Source organism: Camelus dromedarius, chromosome 6 (assembly GCF_036321535.1).
Source record: "Camelus dromedarius isolate mCamDro1 chromosome 6, mCamDro1.pat, whole genome shotgun sequence".
Lineage (NCBI taxonomy): Eukaryota > Metazoa > Chordata > Mammalia > Artiodactyla > Camelidae > Camelus > Camelus dromedarius.
The window spans coordinates 73,903,300-73,923,474 of record NC_087441.1 but is presented as its reverse complement, the minus strand read 5'-3'; the positions used below and the strand labels follow the sequence as shown (position 1 = coordinate 73,923,474).

General features: G+C 39.9%; 1 protein-coding gene across 6 annotated transcripts in view; it reads right to left on the bottom strand.

Moving 5' to 3' along the window:
• ADGRB3 (adhesion G protein-coupled receptor B3) overlaps window positions 1-20,175 on the bottom strand; it is a 686,067-nt gene that overhangs the window by 327,411 nt on the left and 338,481 nt on the right. For all 6 annotated transcript variants that reach the window (XM_064486949.1, XM_064486947.1, XM_064486950.1 and 3 more), the window contains one exon: window positions 16,629-16,737. In XM_064486949.1, coding sequence (XP_064343019.1) covers window positions 16,629-16,737 — 109 coding nt within the window. The remainder of the gene's footprint in view (window positions 1-16,628; window positions 16,738-20,175) is intronic.

Genomic DNA, 20,175 nt, shown 5'->3' with positions numbered 1-20,175 from the left:
GAGTAGAGAGACCCTGAGCTCAACTCTTCTCCTGAGCACACCAAAATCCCAACTCTCTGCAGAACAACCATCACTGAAAAAGACTGGAACCTACCAGAAAAGATCCTCTACAACTAAAGATATAAATAAGAAACCACAATGAGACACATAGCAGGGGCAGAATCATGATATATTCAGATCACATACCCCTGGGGGTGGGTGACCCATAAACAGGAGTGAGGGTTCTGAGCCCCACATCAGGCTCCCCAGCCAGGGACTGTAGCACTGGACAACAAATCCCCGCAGTATCTGGCTTTGAAGGACAGTGGAACTTAGTTGCAGGAGCCCACAGGACTGGGAGAAATAGAGACTTCACTCTGAAAGGGTGCATACAAAATGGTTACAAGTACCAGGACCCAGGGCAAAAGCAATAATTTGATAGGAACCTGGGCCAGACCTACCTGCTGGCCTTAAGAGTCTCCTGGAGAGGTTGAAGGTGGCTGGCGACTCACCCTAGGGACACAGTCTCTGGTGGCAGACATACTAGGGAACATTCAATTGCATGAAAATTCCTGGTGGCTGACATCTTGGCTCATAAGTGCCAAGACCTGGCCCCACCCAATAGCCTGTAGGCGCCAGTGCTGACACCCCAGATCAAAGAACTAACTGGGTGGGGACACAGCCCTACCCACTAGCAGACAGGCTGCCTAATGACTTCCTGAGCCCACAGCTGCCTCTAGACACGGCTCTGCCCACAAGACCCAGCTCTACCCACCAGCGGGCAGGCACCAACCCCTCCCATGAGGAAGCCAGCACAAGCCTCTACACCAGCCTCATCCACCAGGGGGCAGACACCAGCGGCAAGAAAACTATGGTCCTGCAATGCAGGCCAGACTCTGCTCTGAGGCCAGCTGGGCCCTGGCCGTGTCCACTAACATAACCTTTGGGACTCCCTGGAGCGCATACTCAGTTGTGTCAGGAACCATCCCCTCACCACCCCCAGCTCTGCCCAATGATCTGAAATGAGCTCTGAGGTCCCAGATCCCTGCTGCCAGACTCCAGGAACCAGCTCTGCCTGCCAGTAATCCAGCACTAACCCCAAGATCTGGCTTCCCCTGCCACTGGGTGAGCAAAATCCCCAGAGTCTTCAGGACACTGATTCCACCCTCCAGCGATCCAGCACGAGTACCCGGGACTTTCACAGAGAGCCACGTCGTGTCCAGGTCCCTCTGGACAGCAGCCAGCAGCAACTGTACAAGGCGGGCCTGACACCCACCCAGACTAGGGACCGACCAAACCTCCCAGACCGCCCGCAATGTCAGCCCACCACAACTGAAGGACCAATGTAGACCTCTTAGGGGGAACTGCTGGAGCATAAAGCTTGGATGACAAGGGGGGATGCAGTGCTGGGAGGCATAGGCTGTCTCCTACAAAAAGCCACTTCTCTAAGGTCAAGAAATGTAACTAACCTACCACATACATAAAAATACAAAGAGCAACTTAACAAAATGAGGTGGAAAAGATATATTCAAGATGAAAGAACAACATGAAATCCCAGAAGAAGAATTAAGTGAAGTGGAGACAGGCCATCTAACTGAGAAAGAGTTCAGAATAACGATTGTGAAGATGATCAAAGAACTCGGGAGAAGAATGGGTGCACGGAGTGAGGAGTTATAAGGTTTTAACAAAGAGCAAATATAAAAACCAACCAAACAGAGATAAAAAATACAATAACTGAAATGAAAAACACACTAGAAGGAATCAATAGTAGACCAAATGATACAGAAGAGCAGATCAGTGAGTGGGAAGATGGAGTAGTGGAAATTACAGCCATGAACAGAAAAAAGTATGAAAAGAGATGAAGACAGTTTAAGAGACCTCTAGGACAACATAAAGTGCACTCATATTCACATTACAGAGGAGCCAGCCAGAAAGAGAAAATAAGAGATAACAGCTGGAAACTTCTTTAACCTAGGAAAGGGAACAGTCACCCAAGTCCAGGAAGCAAAGAGATTCCAATACAGAATTAACCCAAAGAGGAACACACCAAGACATATTGTAATCAAAATGAAAAAAAGAAGAAAGATAAAGAGAGAATATTAAAAGCAGCAAGGGAAAAGCAAAAAATAAAGTACAAGGGAACTCCCATAAGGCTATCAGCTGATTTTTCAGCAGAAACTGGATGCCGGAAGAGAGTGGCATGATGTATTCAAAATGATGAAAATGAAAAACTTACAACAAGAAAACTCTACCCAGCAAGGATCTCATTCAGATTTGATGGAGAAATCAAAAGCTTTACAGACAAGCAAAAGCTAAGGATTCAGTACCACCAAACTAGCTTTACAACAAAGGTTAAAGGAACTTCACTAGGTGAAAAAGAAAAGGCCACAACTAGAAAAAAAGAAAATAATGAAATAAAAGAGCTTATTGGTAAAGGCAAACATATAGTAAAGGTAGGAAATCATCCACACACAAAGCTGGTGGGAAGGTTACAAGAAAAAAGTGGTAAAAATCATCTGCATCCACAATAAGCAGTTAAGGGATACACAAAAGAATCGGATGTAAAATATGATATCAAAAATAGTAATCATGAGGGGAGGAGAGTACAAATGCAGGCTATTTAAAATGCATTTGAAATGAAAAGATCAGCAACTTAAAATAATCATATATGTATGTAGACTGTTATACAAAAACCTATGGTAAACACAAACCAACAATCCCTAATAGATATAAACACAAAAAATAAAAAAGAATCCAAACACAACACTGAAGATAGTCATCAGTCACAAGAGAATAAAAGAAGAGAAAAAAAAAAAAACCTAGAAAAACAAGTCCAAAACAACAAAATGGCATAAAGAACATATTATCAATATATACATAAACAGACTAAACGTTCCAACCAAAAGACACAGACTAGCTTAATAAATACAAAACCAAGACCTGTATATATGCTGCCTACAAGATATTCATTTCAGATCTAGAGACACGTATAGGCTGAAAGTTAAAAGTGAGAGGATGGAAAAAGTATTCCATGCAAATGCAAGTCAAAAGAAGGCCAGAGTAGCAAAACTTGTATCAGACAAAATAGACTTTAAAATAAAGACTGTTACACAGACAAAGAAGGACACTACCTAATGATCAAGAGATGAATCCAAGAAGATATAACAATTGTAAACATATATGCCCCCAGCATAGGAGCACCTCAATATATAAAACACATATTAAGAAACATAAAATGAGAAAATGACCCAATAATAGTGGGGGGCTTTAGCAACCCAATAACATCAATGGACAGATCATTCAGACAGAAAATCAATAAGGAAGCACGGGTGTTAAATAATACATTAGACCATGGATTTTTTGATATTTAAAGAGAATTTTACAAGAAAGCAGCAGAATACACATCCTTTTCAAGTGCCCATGGAACATTCTCCAGGATAGATCACATGCTAGGCCAGAAAACAAGCCTTGGTAAATTTAAGAAAACTGAAATCATATTAAGCATCTTTTCAGACCACAATATGAAACTAGAAATCCACTACAAAAAAAAAAAAAAAAAAACTGCAAAAAACACAAACAGGTAGAGGCTAACCTAATGCTACCAAAAAACCAATGTATCACTAAAGAAATCTAAGAGGAGATAGAAAAAAAAAATACCTAGAGACAAAACAGAATGGAAATACAATGATTCAAAACCTACGGGGCACAACAAAAGCAGTCCCAAGAGGGAAGTTTATAGTGATACAAGCTTATACCTCAGGAAACAAAACAAAACAAAAATCTCAAATAAACAACCTAAACTGACACCCAAAGCAACAACCTAAACTGACACCCAAAGCAACTAGGCAAAGAAGAAAAAGCAAAAGTGAAAGTTAGTAGAAGGAAAGAAATCATAAAGATCAGAATAGAAATAAATGGAACAGAGACTAAAAAGATAATAGAAAAGATGAGTGAAGTTAAAAGCTGGTTCTTTGGATAAACAAAATTGATAAACTTTAGCCAGACTCATCAAAAATAGCAGAGTCCAAATCAATAAAATCAGAAATGAAAAAAGAGAAATTACAACCAACACCTCAGAAATACAAAAGATCATAAAAAACTGCTATGAACAAATATATGCCAATAAAATGGACCACCTAGAAGAAATTGGACAGATTCCTAGGAAAGTACAATCTCCAAAGACTGAACCAGGAAGAGATAGAAAATATGAACAAACCAAAACTCCTAACAAAAGTCCAGGATCAGATGGCTTCACAGGTGAATTCTATCAGATATTTAGTGAAAGGTTGTCACATATCCTACTGAAATGATTCTAAAAAATTGCAGAGGAAGGAATACTTCCAAACTCACTCTATGAGGCCACCAGCACCTTGATATGAAAACCAGACAAATATCCAAAAAAGGAATATTAACAGCCAATATCACTGATAAACATAGATGCAAAGATCCTCAACAAATTACTAGCAAACTGAACCCAAAAATACATTAAAAGGATCATACACCATAATCGGGTGGGATTTATCCCCAGGGACACAGGATTTTTCAATATCCACAAATTAATCAATGTGATGCACCATATTAACAAATTGAAGAATAAAAGCCATATGATGTAGAAAAATCTTTTGATGAAATGCAACATCCAATTATGATAAAACTCAAAAAAGTGGGCATAAGAGGGAACAGACCTCAACATAATGAAGGCCATACATGACAAACCCACAGCTATCATACTCAATAGTGAAAATCTGAAAGCATTTCATCTAAAATCAGCAATAATACAAGGATGCCCACTCTCACCTCTTTTATAGGCAACACAGTTTTGGAAGTCCTAGCCACAGCAATCAGAGGAGAAGTAACATCCAAATCACAAGGAAGAAGAAAAACTGTCGACGTTTTCAGATGACCTGCTACTATACATAGAATATCTTACAGAGGCTACCAGAAACTACTAGAGCTCACCAATGAATGTGCAGATTTGCTGGATACAACATTAACATACAGAAATTGGTTGCATTTCTATGCACTTACAATGAAATATCAGAAGGAGAAATTAAGGAAACAATCCCAATTACCCCCAAATCAAAAAGAATAAAATAGATAGGAATAAACCTACCTAAGGAGGCAAAGGAGCTTACTCAGAAATTGTAAGATGTTGATGAAAGCAAATGAAGACAACACAAACAGATGGAAAGATATACTTTGTTCTTGGATGGGAAGAATCAATATTGCTAAAATGACCAGACTACCCGAGGCGATCTACAGACTCAATGAATCCCTATCAAAGTACCAATGGCATTTTTCACAGAACTGGAACAATTTTTTTTTAATTTGTATGGAAACATGAAAGACCTTGAAGAGCAAAAACAATCTCAAGAAAGAAGAATGAAGCTAGAGGAATCATGCTGCTTGGCTTCAGACTATACTAGAGCTACAGTAATCAAAACAGTATGGTGCTGGCACAAAAACAGACACACAGATCAATGAAACGGGTTAGAAAGCTCAGAAATAAAAACATGCACTTATGGTCAACTAACCTACAACAAAGGAGGCAAGAACATACAATGGAGAAAAGACAGTCTCTTCAATAAATGGTGCTAGGAAAATCAGACAGCTACATATAGAAGAATGCAGTTGGAACATTGTCTAACACTGTATATAAAAATAAACTCGAAATGGATTAAAGACCTAAATGTAAGACCAGATACTATAAAACTTCTGGAGGAAAACATAAACAGAACACTCTTTGACATAAATTGCAGCAATGTTTTTTTGGATATGTCTCCTAGAATAATGGAAACAAAAGCAAAAATAAACAATGAAAAAATAGGCAGAAGTCTAAACAGACATTTCTCCAAAAGAGATACACCAGTGGCCAAAAGACACATGAAAAGATGCTTGACATCACTAATTATCAGAGAAATGCAAATCAAAACTACAATAAGGTACCACCTCACACCAGTCAGAATGGAGATCATCAGAAAGTCTACACATAAATGCTGGAGAGGGGTGGAGAAAAGGAAACTCTCCTACACTGTTGGTAGGAATGTAAATTGGTGCAACCACTGTGGAAAACTGTATGGACGTTCCTAAAAAACTAAAAACAGATTTATAATATGACCCAGAAATTCCAATCTTGGGCAGATAGCTGTAGAAAACTCTAATTTGAAAAGATACATGCATCCAAATGTTCACAGCAGCACTATTCACAATAGCCAAGACAAGGAAGAAACCTAAATGTCCATCAACAGATGACTGGATAAAGAAGATGTGAGATATATATATATATACACACACACACACACATATTCACACAGTGGAATACTACTCAGCCATAAAAAGAATAAAATAATGCTATTTACAGCAACATGGATGGACTTAAGAGATTATCATACTAAGTGAAGTCAGACAGAGAAAGACAAATATATGATATCACTTATATGTAGAATCTAAAAAAAAAGATACAAATGAATTTATTTACAAAAGAGAAATAGACTCACAGACGCAGAAAGCAAATGTATGGTTACCAAAGGGGGAGGGAGAAGGGATAAATTAGGGGTTCAGGATTAGTAGATACACACTGTTATATATAAAACAGATAAACGACAAGAACCTACAGTATAGCACAGGAAACTATATTCAATATCTTTTAATAACCTATAATGGAAAATAATCTGAAAAATGACATATATATATATATATATATATTTAAGTATATAAAGCCCAAATCACTTTGCTGTACATCTGAAACGTTGTAAATCAACTACATTTCAACTGAAAATACCAAAAAAAGAAAAATCCAAAACTAGTAGGAAAGGTAGGATTTATTTCATTTGCTAACTGGCAGCCCAATATGAGGAACAGCCTTAAAAAGTCATTTTCCTGAACCATTTTTCATTCTAGCTTTTGTCCAAGGATTCCGGTGGTGTGATGATGACAGAATGCTGATGGCTTCAAAGGCTAAAACTGCTTAAACTGTAAGGGCAAGGATTTGCGTTGGACTCAGGAATGAGAATATATAAAAATTAAATAGCATGGTGACTATACTTAGCTGTTCTGAATTGTATATTTGAAAGTGGTTAAGAGAGTAGATCTTACAAGTTCTCATCACAAGAAAAAAAATCTATAAATATGAGTGGTGATGACTGTTAGCTAGAGTTATTATATTAACTATTTCACAGTATATATATATATCAAATCATTATGTTGTACACCTAAATCTAATATAAGGCTATATGTCAATTATATTTTAATTAAAAAAATGTAAAAAGATATTAGCCAAACAGCTTGCTTTGGATTCTAAAGTTTCGAGACATTTAGGTGGTTACCAAGGTAGGTTTTTGACGTTTGTTTACAGTACACAGATTTGGAAATAAACCTGCCTTATTTTTGTAATTGGGCTCTTGGAGACATAGTGGAAGTATTTCCTTGAATCATCTCTTTTTTTTTACACCCTATTTCTAAGCATCAGTAAACTCGATCAGATCACCAATAAAACACATCCAGCATCTGACCTCTTCTCACCATTTCCATTGATATCTGGTCCAAACCAGGGAGCTATCTCACCTGGACTATGGCAGTAACTTCCATCCCCATTACCTACCTCTCTGTATACTCATATCCCTGACTGTTCCATAGTCAGAGGGTCCTTTCAGGACATAAATCACATCAAGTCATTTTTCTGCTCAAATCCCTTAGTGGCTTGTATCTCATTCAGATCTAGAGTCCAACGCCTTCCACAGTCTGGCTCCCCCCGCCCTTCCTGACTCCATCTCCTCCCACAGCAGCTCCACCAGCCACTCTGACATCACTGGCCTCCTCCAGGGCCTCTAAGACATCAAGCACATGCATGCCTCAGGGCCTTGTGCTTGTTTCCTTCTGCTGGAAAAGGTCTGTCCCCACAGATCAATGGGCTTCATGTCCCGAGGCACCCAGGTCTACATTCACCTCGAGCTTCTTCTGCCAGAGGCCTTCCTGATCCACCATCCACCCCCCCCTCCCCACTCCCTCTCCCCTTTCCTGATGGATTCTTTACATTTCTTCATCTCCCTTAGAGCCACTGGGTATGTGAGACGGTGCATGTTGGACATCTGTCTCGCCTATAAAACACAAGTTCCTTCAGAGCAAGAGCTTTGCCTGACTTGCTTACTGAGAAATCTCCGGAACTAAGACCAGGACCTGGCACCCTCTTAAAGCCAATTAAATCCACAGGTCATTACCAAACTATTAAGTTGACATCAGGGAGCTTCTACACAGAGGGGCTCAGTTGGGTGACAGGGGGCCAATCACATCCTGGTGAGGATTATGTCTTTCCTGCCACAAGAAGGATCTGGTGTGGCCCTTTCTCAGTAGCCTCCCAGTGTTTCCAGCCCCACCATTTAGCATAAGTGGATCAGAGGAAACGCAAGGAGATAATTTCTATTCAACAAGAAATAATCAAATAACTCATAGTGCTGCACATCATTCCAGGCCACAGTTTTAAAATGATGTTTGAACTATTATTTTTTCAAGGGAACCAGCATGTTCCTACCATTTAAAAAACCCAGCAAGCAGATATTCTTAGTTTGTTCTTTCTGACCTACAGAAAAACACACCCCTTGCTTCACATGTCTAGCAAGAAAAAGTGTAGACAGCCAGGCTGAGGAGGTAGAATCTGACACCTTCAGACTCAAGTCTAGCTGAATGAGCCGACGTCAGGTGCTGCAGACAAGCAAACAAACCAAAAAAGACGTTAAATTCTGTATTTTTCAGGCTTGGTGTCAACTGACTACAGGTGTCTTATTTTTACAGAGAGGAGGTTAAACAAGTGACGAAGACGTGTGAACCACAAAATGAAGCAGTGACAGAAAGGAAAAGAAGCCTAAAACGAGAAACCACTTTATTTGGAGAATTACCTCATCAGACTAAGGGTTGGTTTGTCAATTGAAGAACAAGATATTCTACTAAAGAAATGATTGCCTTTACCAGGGAGCTTCAGAAATAACATAGATCTACTGTTGACGGGACCACATTGTGGAAAGCGGCTGGCACAATTGTATTATGCCGTTTTCTCAGATTGAATTTGGACTCAATTTCAAGGAAATATCAAGTATGAATGTTCATTCTGTAAAGCCCAGCATTTCGCATTTCTAAACCAAGAAGAGACAGTGATATTTAACTTGGCAAAGAAAAATGCCTTCATGTTAAAGTTCTCAAGGCACTGGCCTTATGGGATTACTAAAGAAAAACTGAAAGAATACTTTCCAGAATATTGTATCTTTTAGGGTGTACATAGGGGTGGCTTCAGAAATTCCTTACAGCTAACAATGATAATATTCTATATTTTGGTACATTATTAGCCTAAAAATATTCCTTTTTTTATCTGATATTGTCAACTTTGAATAGTTCCTGAGGAAGTTGTGAGACAGTGGTAAACAGCTGTAACAATACAGACTTGTGCAAAGTAAATCCTTAGAGATAACTGTATCACAATGTTAAGGGTGAAACCATTGAAATCACCTAAAGAGCTTGGAAATTTAGACCCTGTTATTGTGTCTGCATTTTTTTTCTGGAGAACTTTTACATAATATCATCAGCAATCACATAAGATTTTTCACAGCTCTACCAATCTGAACTTTGCTAGCAATTGATATTAACTACAGTATTCATTCTGAAATATTCTCTCTCTCTTACTAATTACATGACCCTGACTTTCCGCTGCCCTGTTCTGGAACTTATATACCTACTACCTCTGACTGCTCTTATTCTGACACCTGCTACAATTCTTTGTCTTTTTCCCTCAACATTGGTTTTTATTCTATAATTTACATGACCTCTTAGCATAATGTGTAAATTTTATTTGAACACAAAATACATTTCTTAATCTGGTTATTGATATGAATACTTTTCTAGGTAATAATATATCCTAGAGACCTCTCCATGGTTATAGAGAGAGATATTTTTACTGAGAGATAATTGACATATAACATTAGCTTCAGTGTACAACATAATGATTCAATATTTTTATATATAATGAAATGATCAGCACAATAAGTCTAGGTTAACATCTATCACCACACAGTTAGAATTTCATTTTTAATACAGGCATTTAGTCCTCTTATTACTGTCCTGATAATTGAAAAAGCTTTTTTTTTTCCCTTCAACTATCACTTTTACACAGTTGATTACCAGTGAATATCATAAGTTTGACATCTCTACCAACCCCCAGACCACACTTTATTTTTTCACTTGAGGGGTACACCTGCATTTAAACATTCGTAAGTGAAAGACACTCTCAAAAGTTTGTTGAATACATGTCACCCTTATCCCTTCCTTCTTTCTGACACCTCACTCAGTTATGGAAAGCCATCATTTCTACCCTCAGACAGTGTCTTAAATTGATAACCACATTTTGGTTTCTGTTCTTTCTACCATAAATTCAAGTCTTCATTATCTCCTGCCTGGATTATTATAAAAAGCCTTCTATTCTCCATGTTGAAAGTCTTTCTCAATTTCAACAAATGTTATTTCTGCTGTCCAAAGCGCAGCTCTCACCCATCCAGTCAAGCCTCAGTAGCTCCCTACCATCTTCAGAATTAAGAACCATCCTACACCGGGTCTCAGCGTGTCTCGCCAACTTTATTTCATTTCCTTTACTTCCATACATATGTGTCTTTATCAAAATCGATCATTTATCCCCTAAACACAATCTCAACTTTGACAACTCTATACTGCCTTTGCTAAAAGGATGTTCTGGAATGTAACCATCTCCCTGCCACTCGGTCTCCTTCAGGTTGGACTGACAATAATCCAGCCATCCATCAAAGTCTACAGGAAATAATTCCTTCTTTGAGCAGGTCTTCTAGTCCCTCACACAGAACAACATCTCTGGGAACACATCTCTGTAATGTTTGGTTTACGTGACACATACCAGAGTGTACTTGGTATCTTGTTTATCTATGTGATTCTTGGATGTCCACAACTAGACTGCAGTCTCCTTGTAGTGTAGAAGATTATTTATTTATCAATGACCTGAATCCCTTGGGAAAGGTTTTGCTTATATTAAGAGACAAATTATTTTGTTTTTAATTGAGCAGTCAGTAGGCTGCAACAGGCACCCCATCACTGACACGCCTTGAATTCAGTTCAATGAACACAATTCAGGTTTTAAGTCCAAAACTGAGACAGGAGGGAAGGGAGCAGGGCACAACCATTGAGGGAATGACACAGCATTTGAGGACAGGACGAACTGGTTAGAACCACGATGGCAGAAGACTGGACTTCCAGTAGACCTTGAGCCCCATGGCACACCCACAGGCGTCATGGCAGCTCCCAGGCTGACCATAAAAGGTCAAAAAGTGGGCAGGGGCCCAATTCCTGGAAATCCCTGCTCCTTCCCCAAAGTAGTTGGGATAATCCTCCTCCTCATTAGCATATGTAATTACTGAGCCCGTAAAACCTAACAGCTCTGCACCTCGCGCGCTCCCTCTCTCTCATCTTCTGAAATGGCCCGCACTCTGTGTATGGAGTGTGTATCTACCTTTACTTTAAACTAAACACCCCATGCCTATCGGCCTCTCTCCCTCTTGCCTTTCCAGATGGCCCGCATTCTGCCTACGGAGCGTGTATCTCCCAAGCCACACTCCCTTCTGAGTGAGACGGACCCCACTCTGTCTATGGAGTGTGCATCTCTCTAAACAAACGTGCTGTCACTGTCCTATGCCTCGCTCTTGAATTCTTCCCTATGCAAGGCAAGAACCTATTCTCCGACAACAAAGCTAAAACAAATAATTTCTAAAGAATAGGCTATTCTTACCAATAAATAAAGCAAATGCAACGTGCTGCTTGAAGTGATTGTGGAAAATAGATGACAAAACGCATAATAAAAAACGATTAAAACACTCTGCTGCAACTTCAGACAGACCTTCAGGACCGTGGGATCCGTGCACATGCCCTGGCCCTCTGGCCGCGTGAGGACTCTCCGTCCCCTTCTGCCTCCGGGACTGCAGACAGCTGGGCCTCAGACCACCTCCATGTTCCCTCCTCAGCGCTTAGTCTGCTTTGCTTTGTGCTACTGCTTCCCCAAATTCTAAATGTTCCCAAGTTGAGTCTAATTCTTATCCTTTAATTCTATTTTATACTATGTATAATAAATACAAAAAATGTTAACAGAATGGAGAGTTTCAACGGAGAATGGCGAGCAAGGCACAGGGGACATGAGGCTGAAATATGGGTGGAGGTTTAATTTGGCAGCTGGAAGTTTCCAGAAGGCTTTTCTGAGAGGACTTTCAGGAAAGTGATGAGAGAAACGGTAGGCTGAAAGGGACTGAAGAGAAAATATTTGGGGAGAAAAGGTAGAAAGTCAGTTTAAACAACTCTGCAAAGAATATTTTTGTTGCCAAAAAATAACTTAAACTCATATTAAATAATATCAAGCAAAGTCCTTCTGAACAAGCTGATGGTAGTACCATTTTTTAAAATATGTTGAAACATTCATATTTTACTGGAAAAAAAACACACTGGTACAGAATATTTAGAACATTTAGAGCACAACTTTACGATCAACTGAGGCATACTGAAAATTTAACTCTCTCCGAAGCATATCAATTTTTCATATTCATTAATTAATTTATTCAGTAATTATATAAGCCTTTTAGTAGGGTTGAGTAAATGCTAACTAATTTTTATTCACTATAATTTATCATGTGTCTATTTTAAACGTCATATTCATATGTGAAGATAAAAATATTTGAGTTAACCTCAATTATTTTTTAAATGCATTGGTTTGTTCAACATCTCTGTTCATAGATGTTATTTTTTCCTAAGTCTCTGGGTAAACTTTTTGAGGTCTTTTGAGTAATTGATCACTGCTCCCCAGCAGTCCTTCAGAACTTCCTTTTCTTTGTTGTCTCAGCATTTTAGCCATCCTATCTGCTGCATAGGTACTTCTAATAGCACTGTCTCTGCTTTCCAGCTCCTTCTATGTAAACCAGGAATCACAAAACAGAGATGCTGAAATACTATATTTAAAGTCGAAATCAGATAAGCTATCAGCAAGATTCTGAGATGCTCTTATTCAACTGTATGGTCTTTCTGCTATTTATCTGTGCCTATCCAACTCCATCTCCTTCTCCAGGAGTTTATCTCTATTCCAGAAAAGTGAGGTCGCTATGCATACAGGCTTTATTATTAAAAGAAAAATTGTGATCTCGTTAAAAGACGTGAGGATCTTTGGAAGTTCTTTACGTAGTCTCACTCCAACACACTCTCAAGAAAATGGCCACAAGAAATGAGCAAACTTTCGTGGTTACCTCATCTCTGCTCATCACTCACAGGCTGTGCGTGTGGGTGAGCTTGGTGTCCGGTAACTAATATCTGGACTGAGGACATAAGACAAAGGCCAACTCGCACACTTCACAACTTATTACTGTGAATTACTCACTATGTGTGTCCTTCTCCGAAGATATTGGGCGTATCAGACAAAGCAGTATAATTGTGTTTTATATGTACTGGTATCAAATAGGATAACATGAAGAATATAAATAGTCAGTAATTATTATTTATATTACCCAACTTGATATTGAGTGGATTGTGATGGTTAATTTTAGGAGTCAGTTAGACTGCGCTTAGGGAGGCCCAATAGCTGGTAAAACAACATTTCTGGGTGTGTCTGTGAGGATATTTCCGGAAGAGATTATCATTTGAGTCAGCAGGCTGAGTAAAGGCCTCCCTTACTGAGGCAGGTGGGCATCATCCCATCCACGGGGGGCCTGAATAGAACAGAAAGGCAGAGGAAGGGCCAGCGTGCTCTCTGCTTGAGCTGGGACCTCCATCTTCTCTGCCCTGGGGCATCAGTGCTCCCGGATCTCAGGCCTTTGAATTCAAACTGGAACTGACGCCACTGGCTTCCTGGTCCTCAAGCCTTCCTCTCTGGGCTGGGACTACTCCGTCAGCTCCCCTGGCCTCCAGTTTGTAGGCAGCAGACTGGGGGACCGTTCAGCCTCCGAAATTGCAAGAACCAATCTCCCTCCCAAAATTTCTTTCTACATAGCTACACATGGCCTGTTGGTTCTGTTTCTCTGGAGAACTCAGACTAATATATGGATATACATTGGAAAATTCTCACATGTTATTGAGAATAACCTCCTTCTGGTCATCAAACAACAATCAGTCCAACCCTGGGCTAGGACTTGGAAGAATCAACAATAAAAAAAGCTCTTTTGGGTGGTGTAATATTTATCCTTTTTTTTTTTTTTAATGGGGGGACTGGAGTTTGGGGGTACAGGACCTCGTGCATGGTAAGCACGTGCTCTGCCACTGAGCTCTACCCTCCCCCTGGGTGGTGTAACAATGTTTGGGATAATCGTTCACAGAACATAACCTTTTCTCATATGGATAATTAGTGTGACACATGCAATCAGAAGGCCAAACAATCACACGGTCCTTACACAAGACTGAAGACAATATAGGACAAGATTGGCTTTATTTGCAGCACTGAATTGCCTTGAGGTACTATGCCTAATATACTTCTTAAAGTTTAGTGATGGTAAAGTAGGCAAACTTAGACAAAACATAATTTTGACACAAAAATAATACACACATTTTTCAAGTATATAATTTTGGTAAGTCAAAAGAAGGATAAAGATGAATAAATATTTGTAATTTATGGATATTTATGGAATTTTTATAGCAAATAATACAGACACTATAAGGAATTTGATAAACTGTTATTCATCTAGCCTACTTTACCTTCAAATTTAAATTATTAGACTCTGAGACTGGCTTTGTTTTGCAAAGTTTTTTTCCAAATATATTCTGAGCAAGTGCCATGCATTGATCTGGCAATACTTTTAATTAGCAACGCATTTTAGAATTAGCTGTTACCATGTACAAAAAGCAAGAAAACAATAGCTCTTTGCTTCCTCCCCACAACTCGGTTTTTCTTGTAAATTACTTTGCAAATTGTCCTATCCAGAGCCTTCCTGGTTCCTTCCTGCCCCCAAAAGCCACAGGCCTGCAGAAGAGCAGTTCCATCTTGAATGACCAGCACCCCCAAAATCTCTCTAGGCTCTCCCTGGCATGTGCCCCCAAATCCACAGCCCAACATGCCTTCCCTTTTCCCCCAGACTTTACCTTTCCTCTCTTTGCCCAACCACTTTTGGAACGGGCATCTAATTTGGATTTTCTCCGATTTCTGAATTCAACCTTCAACAAAGGTACTATTTCGGGTCACTTTTTCTTCTCATTGCCCAGAGCAAGGACAGCTCACTTCCCTCCTGAACCAGCACAAGCTGCTGAATATCCACTCGGGAAAAAAGCCTGGGCTCCCCCCGACCTCCGGAAAGTGGGTTAAGACTAAATCTAACTGGTAAGGTCTGATGCTGCCTGAAGATGGCATATGGGCAGGGAACCGACTCCAGGCCTTTGAGAACCCCATTACATAGGCTCTCCTCCACTGAAGACTGTTACTCGTAGTTAGCTATTACCTGTTACAACTTGAGGTCACCCTGATGGAAGATATATTAAGAGTCGAATGAGCCCCTCTAGGACTAAAGGACCTCCAAAAGAAATCAAGTGTAAAATGAACCACCAGAAGCCATAATCATAAAAATGTCATGCTTGGTACCAGCTGAACTTCCCTAGTTAATCCCTCCACCAAGTGAGGTCTCTTCCTGATCTAGAAATGAAAACTTAAACATCCTATGAATAAGAATGTGAGGTAAGAAATATTTATTTAAACACATTATTATGTACAGTTAGCGATCTTCATGTGAAGACCACTCAAACCTGACAAATGAAAGATCTTTCTGAACCACAGTAACACCATGCAGAGACGCTTTGAAGAAATAAAACTGGAAGGCTGTATCAACTCACTGCATATCATATTTAAGAAGACCATTTCTTTGCTCTTGCCTTTTTTTTTTTTTTAACTACAAAGAGAAACACGTCCTTTGGTTACCACCATTGCTGTTGGCTGAAGGCAATTCTGGTACTGAGAGGGGATGTGTGGGTTTCACGCCTCTGTGTAGCCCCTCCCTGTAAGGTAATCCCCTCCTATAAGAGGCAATGCTAAAGGCAACTCAAGAAGAAAGATGTTCTCACACTGTGTGCACTAGACTACAGAATCCACTACAGAGGGGCCTCAAAGACCCACTGTGTCCTGGGAGTTACACAGGACAGCAGCACCATGACCATACCCTCAAAGGTCTCTGAAACATCCCATCCGACCACCTATATATAAATTCAGCGCTTCCTTGGGACACCTAGCAAGAAAGTAACTCGACATCTTCATGAACAATGGGAGGTCATGAAGATGCATTTTTTAAAAAACATACTAGAGTATATACATCACATATTTTCAACATGAGATTGGATAGCAATAAACATTTGGCATATTCTCTTTTACATCTGCTGTGCAGATAAACACAAGTAGGCCCATCTAAATGTATACAAATACATGCAGATACATGCAAATGTGCGTGTGCGTATGCATGTGTACAACGTATATGCGGTTGGGCCCATGGGAGAAGCAGACACCAAGTACCCACAGTGTATTATTCACATATACTCAAAGATACAAACAATGGATATTACACTTAAAAATGCATGACCCAGATACCTGCAATTTTTTTTTTAATTTCAGTAAGATTTTGGGAAAACATTCTATTTCTTACCTACATTTCCAGTCATTAAGTATGAATTCTGAAAGTCCATCATCCCCATTCCAACAATGTGTATAAAATCTTCAATCACCTGCATTAACTCTATCGAGCCTGGGTAAATCTACGAAAACAAGCAAAGGTTAGATGGGGCAAAATAAAAATCTATAAAATAGAACATATAACTAGAATTTAAAAGGTACACAACAAGAACATAAATGAGCTCTGATTTATTTGAAGACATTTCTACAACCAGCAGGAGCTGTATTTTTTCTTTTTACTTTTTAACTTTTTAACTTTTAATAGTTCTTTAAATTATATTTATGTATTTATATGTATTAATTTTTTAACCCATCTAACAGGTGCATTTTTTTGAACTAATCGTTGAGAGTAACAGCATGTGTCACACAGCAAGAACTCTGGCGGTGTTATGATGCAATGATTAATCCTTCACAAATCTAAAAAATCCGAAAATGTCTAACAGATTGTATTCTTAGAAGTGGCATGTCTTTACTTTGGATGGGTTCCTGTCCTCACTTAAATATAACATAGAACAAACACTGAAATCGAGGGGGTGCTTTTTATCTTTTTTACTTAGCATCTATAAGATAAGTACTGAGAGAAAAAACAAGTATTATTGCCAACATGAATATTTACAGACTATTAAGTTCACTGCAGAATATCCTGGGAGAGACCTTTATTTCTAATCATTACAATAGCCACTGTATGAATAATAATGTTGGCAACACTTTCGGGATCATAGTAACAGCTGTCGTGTTGATACCTCACACGTCCGCACACAAGACACACCCGACCCCATCCACCTTGCACACTGCAAACAGATGAGTGTTTGCTTAAAGATGACCCGATTCTGGTGGTAGATTATAGGGAGTGGAATGTGAGGGCCATTTACAAGGTCACGTGAATTTTAGCATCTGGAATCCATCAGGCTTCTAAAGCCATCTGGCATTATATAACCTTATTAGGGCAGAAAGTCTTTTGATGTTAGGTTCATTTCTTTTGGCCATTCAGCATGACAGGAGCTTCTAGCCATGAAAAATTTAAGTGGATTAGAGAGTTTTAGTGGCTTTGTATTTGCAAAGGCTGGTGCAGAAGGGACAGAGACATGCTTATTAGCAGGAAGACGTGTCGGACAGGGCGGGGAGCGGGAACGGTGTGTATATTTTTCAAGAGCTTGTGGCTGTGCCCATCCAAACATCAGACACCTAGAATACATAATATTTCTACTCACATATACTTGACGACAAGAACAGTGGCTATTACGGTTAGAAACATATGGCCTAAATAGTTGTACTTTTTTTAATTTCAGGAAGATCTGGGGAGAAATGCTGTTTCTTACCTACATTTCCAATCATTAAATATGAATTCTGACAGCACATCATCCCCATTCCAAAAAAAAAAAAAAAAAAGCATCAAATTTTCCATCAGCTCCGAGCTTCCTGCTGCTACTGTCTTTTCCCTCCGTCTCTGTGTAGGTGTACGTGTATTGAGGATGTGGAGTGTGGGGTAAATACAAATTAAAAATAAGGGGCTTCATTCTCCCTGTTGCAAAGAGGGAAGAGACTTCCTCCCAACCCTTTTCTCCCCCTCCCTTTTCTTAAGAGCATTTGTTCAGAAAACCAGTCACTGTGAAGTTCTTTCTCTGTCTCCCGGAAATGTATGTATATCTTTTTAAATGCGAAGTAGCCTCTTCCCAGCGTACAGACCCAGGGATGTCTCTCCCTGAAAACAAAGTCACCAGGGAAGACAGGGGTCTATCTTCTGTCGGTGTGGGCGGATGGGAGCCTCACGTCAGCAGGTGCTTCGCTTCGAGTTGCAGACCTGCCTCCAGTTATTACGATATAAAAGCTTATTTCTTCTTTGGGTAAATCCAATTAAGTAACAAGATGGTCACCCACCCCAATCACCAAGTGTGACAAACGGTGTCATCACGTCCTCTTACTTGAGGACTAGTCACCATTGATCTTGAAGACACAGGTGTAATGCGTTGCATCCGCTCTCGGCTGCGTAAAAGGGCGCGGTTTCTTTCTGTCTTTACAGTCTCCTCGTGGCCTGCCTGTAGTGCACGTCACATTTGGGTTTAGCGCTTATTCAATAATAAACCTGTTTCCTTTCTCCTCTTTCTTTATGGAGAGGTTTTCTAGGGTGACAGGGGATTCTGTTCGTCGTTACATTTTCCCTACAGTATTCAAATGGTTTTGAACAAGGGCTGGTAATACTTCCTGTTTTTCTGTGAAGGACCAGAGAGTACACATTTTCGGCTTCGTGGGCCATGGCAGGGGGGTGAGGGGGTCCCTGTGGGGACAGCGCAGTTCTGTGGTATCACAGCAACCATAGATATGTGTGGCTATGCGCCCAAACTTCATTTACAAAGCAGGTGCAAGGTGCGATCTGGCCCCTGGCCGCAGATTGCCGGCTCCTTAGAGACACATGAGCTTTCTGTATAACCAGGAAACACGGAACCCAATATCACAACTGAAATGGCTTGTCTGGACTGAAACGGACTTGTTCATTCTAACCACAATGATGGTATAGAAAGTACTGGCATATAGAGTGCAGCCTTTTTCCACCTCACTTCACTCTGTGTTCAGTCGGATGCTATAACTCAGCACAGTCTGGTCTTTCCTAACTGGGGCTGATGTGTAGCGATCAAACTCTGAAATGACACTGTTGACTGCCCCAAAGTGTAAATTCTAATTGCAAAAACCTTCCTAGGTCAATAGTCACCGTTTTCCTCAGCTGGTTTTCCAAATCCACACAGAACGGTGTTTTATGTTGCACTGTGTTGGCGCTAATGCCTCTTAAATAGATAAGGGACCCTGCGAGGGATGATCTTTGGTAGATTTTAAGCATCTCTGACTTCCAAGGCCTTCAGCCTTTGTGTCACAAACTTGGAGACATCTACCGCGTGGCTGCTTCTATGACAACACTGTGACAAAACAGCTGCTTTTATTTCAAATAGTTATTTCAAAGGAGCATTAAGGATCATCACCATGGAAAAAAATATTTCAAAGATAAGCATATTACTAACTCAGAATCCCAAGTAAGTAGATGGATTACGGATCCAGGATTTTCCATTGACAAAAGTTCTGCCACTGTTCATTACTTGTTCGGGTCAGGACCTCTCAGTAAATAACAGCCCCTGATGAACTGCAGTCTTGCTTTAAACAGAGGACTATACATTTGTTCTAAACATACCCATAAACAAGAGCCTCCGGCCTTCTAGAAAAATGTGCTTAGGCTCTGCGGCTGTATTCTCAGGAAAAACACCATTTTCCCACAGGGAGTGATTGAGGCTTTCCTGGCGATTGGAGCCAAGGACAAACACACAATTCAAACTAGCAGGAAAAGATAGATTCAGGGTCTTAAACTAAGGCTTTTTTTTTTTTTTTTTTCTTGCTGTGGCCAGAAGCACAGCATTTGTACCTGAGAGGGAGGTGAGCCCACAATGGATGATTTTTAGAGTTCCTATCATAATACAAATAAAGGGCCAAGTTTGCCCCTGATAAAGGGAAAAGGGGAGAGACGGTTCCCCTGAACC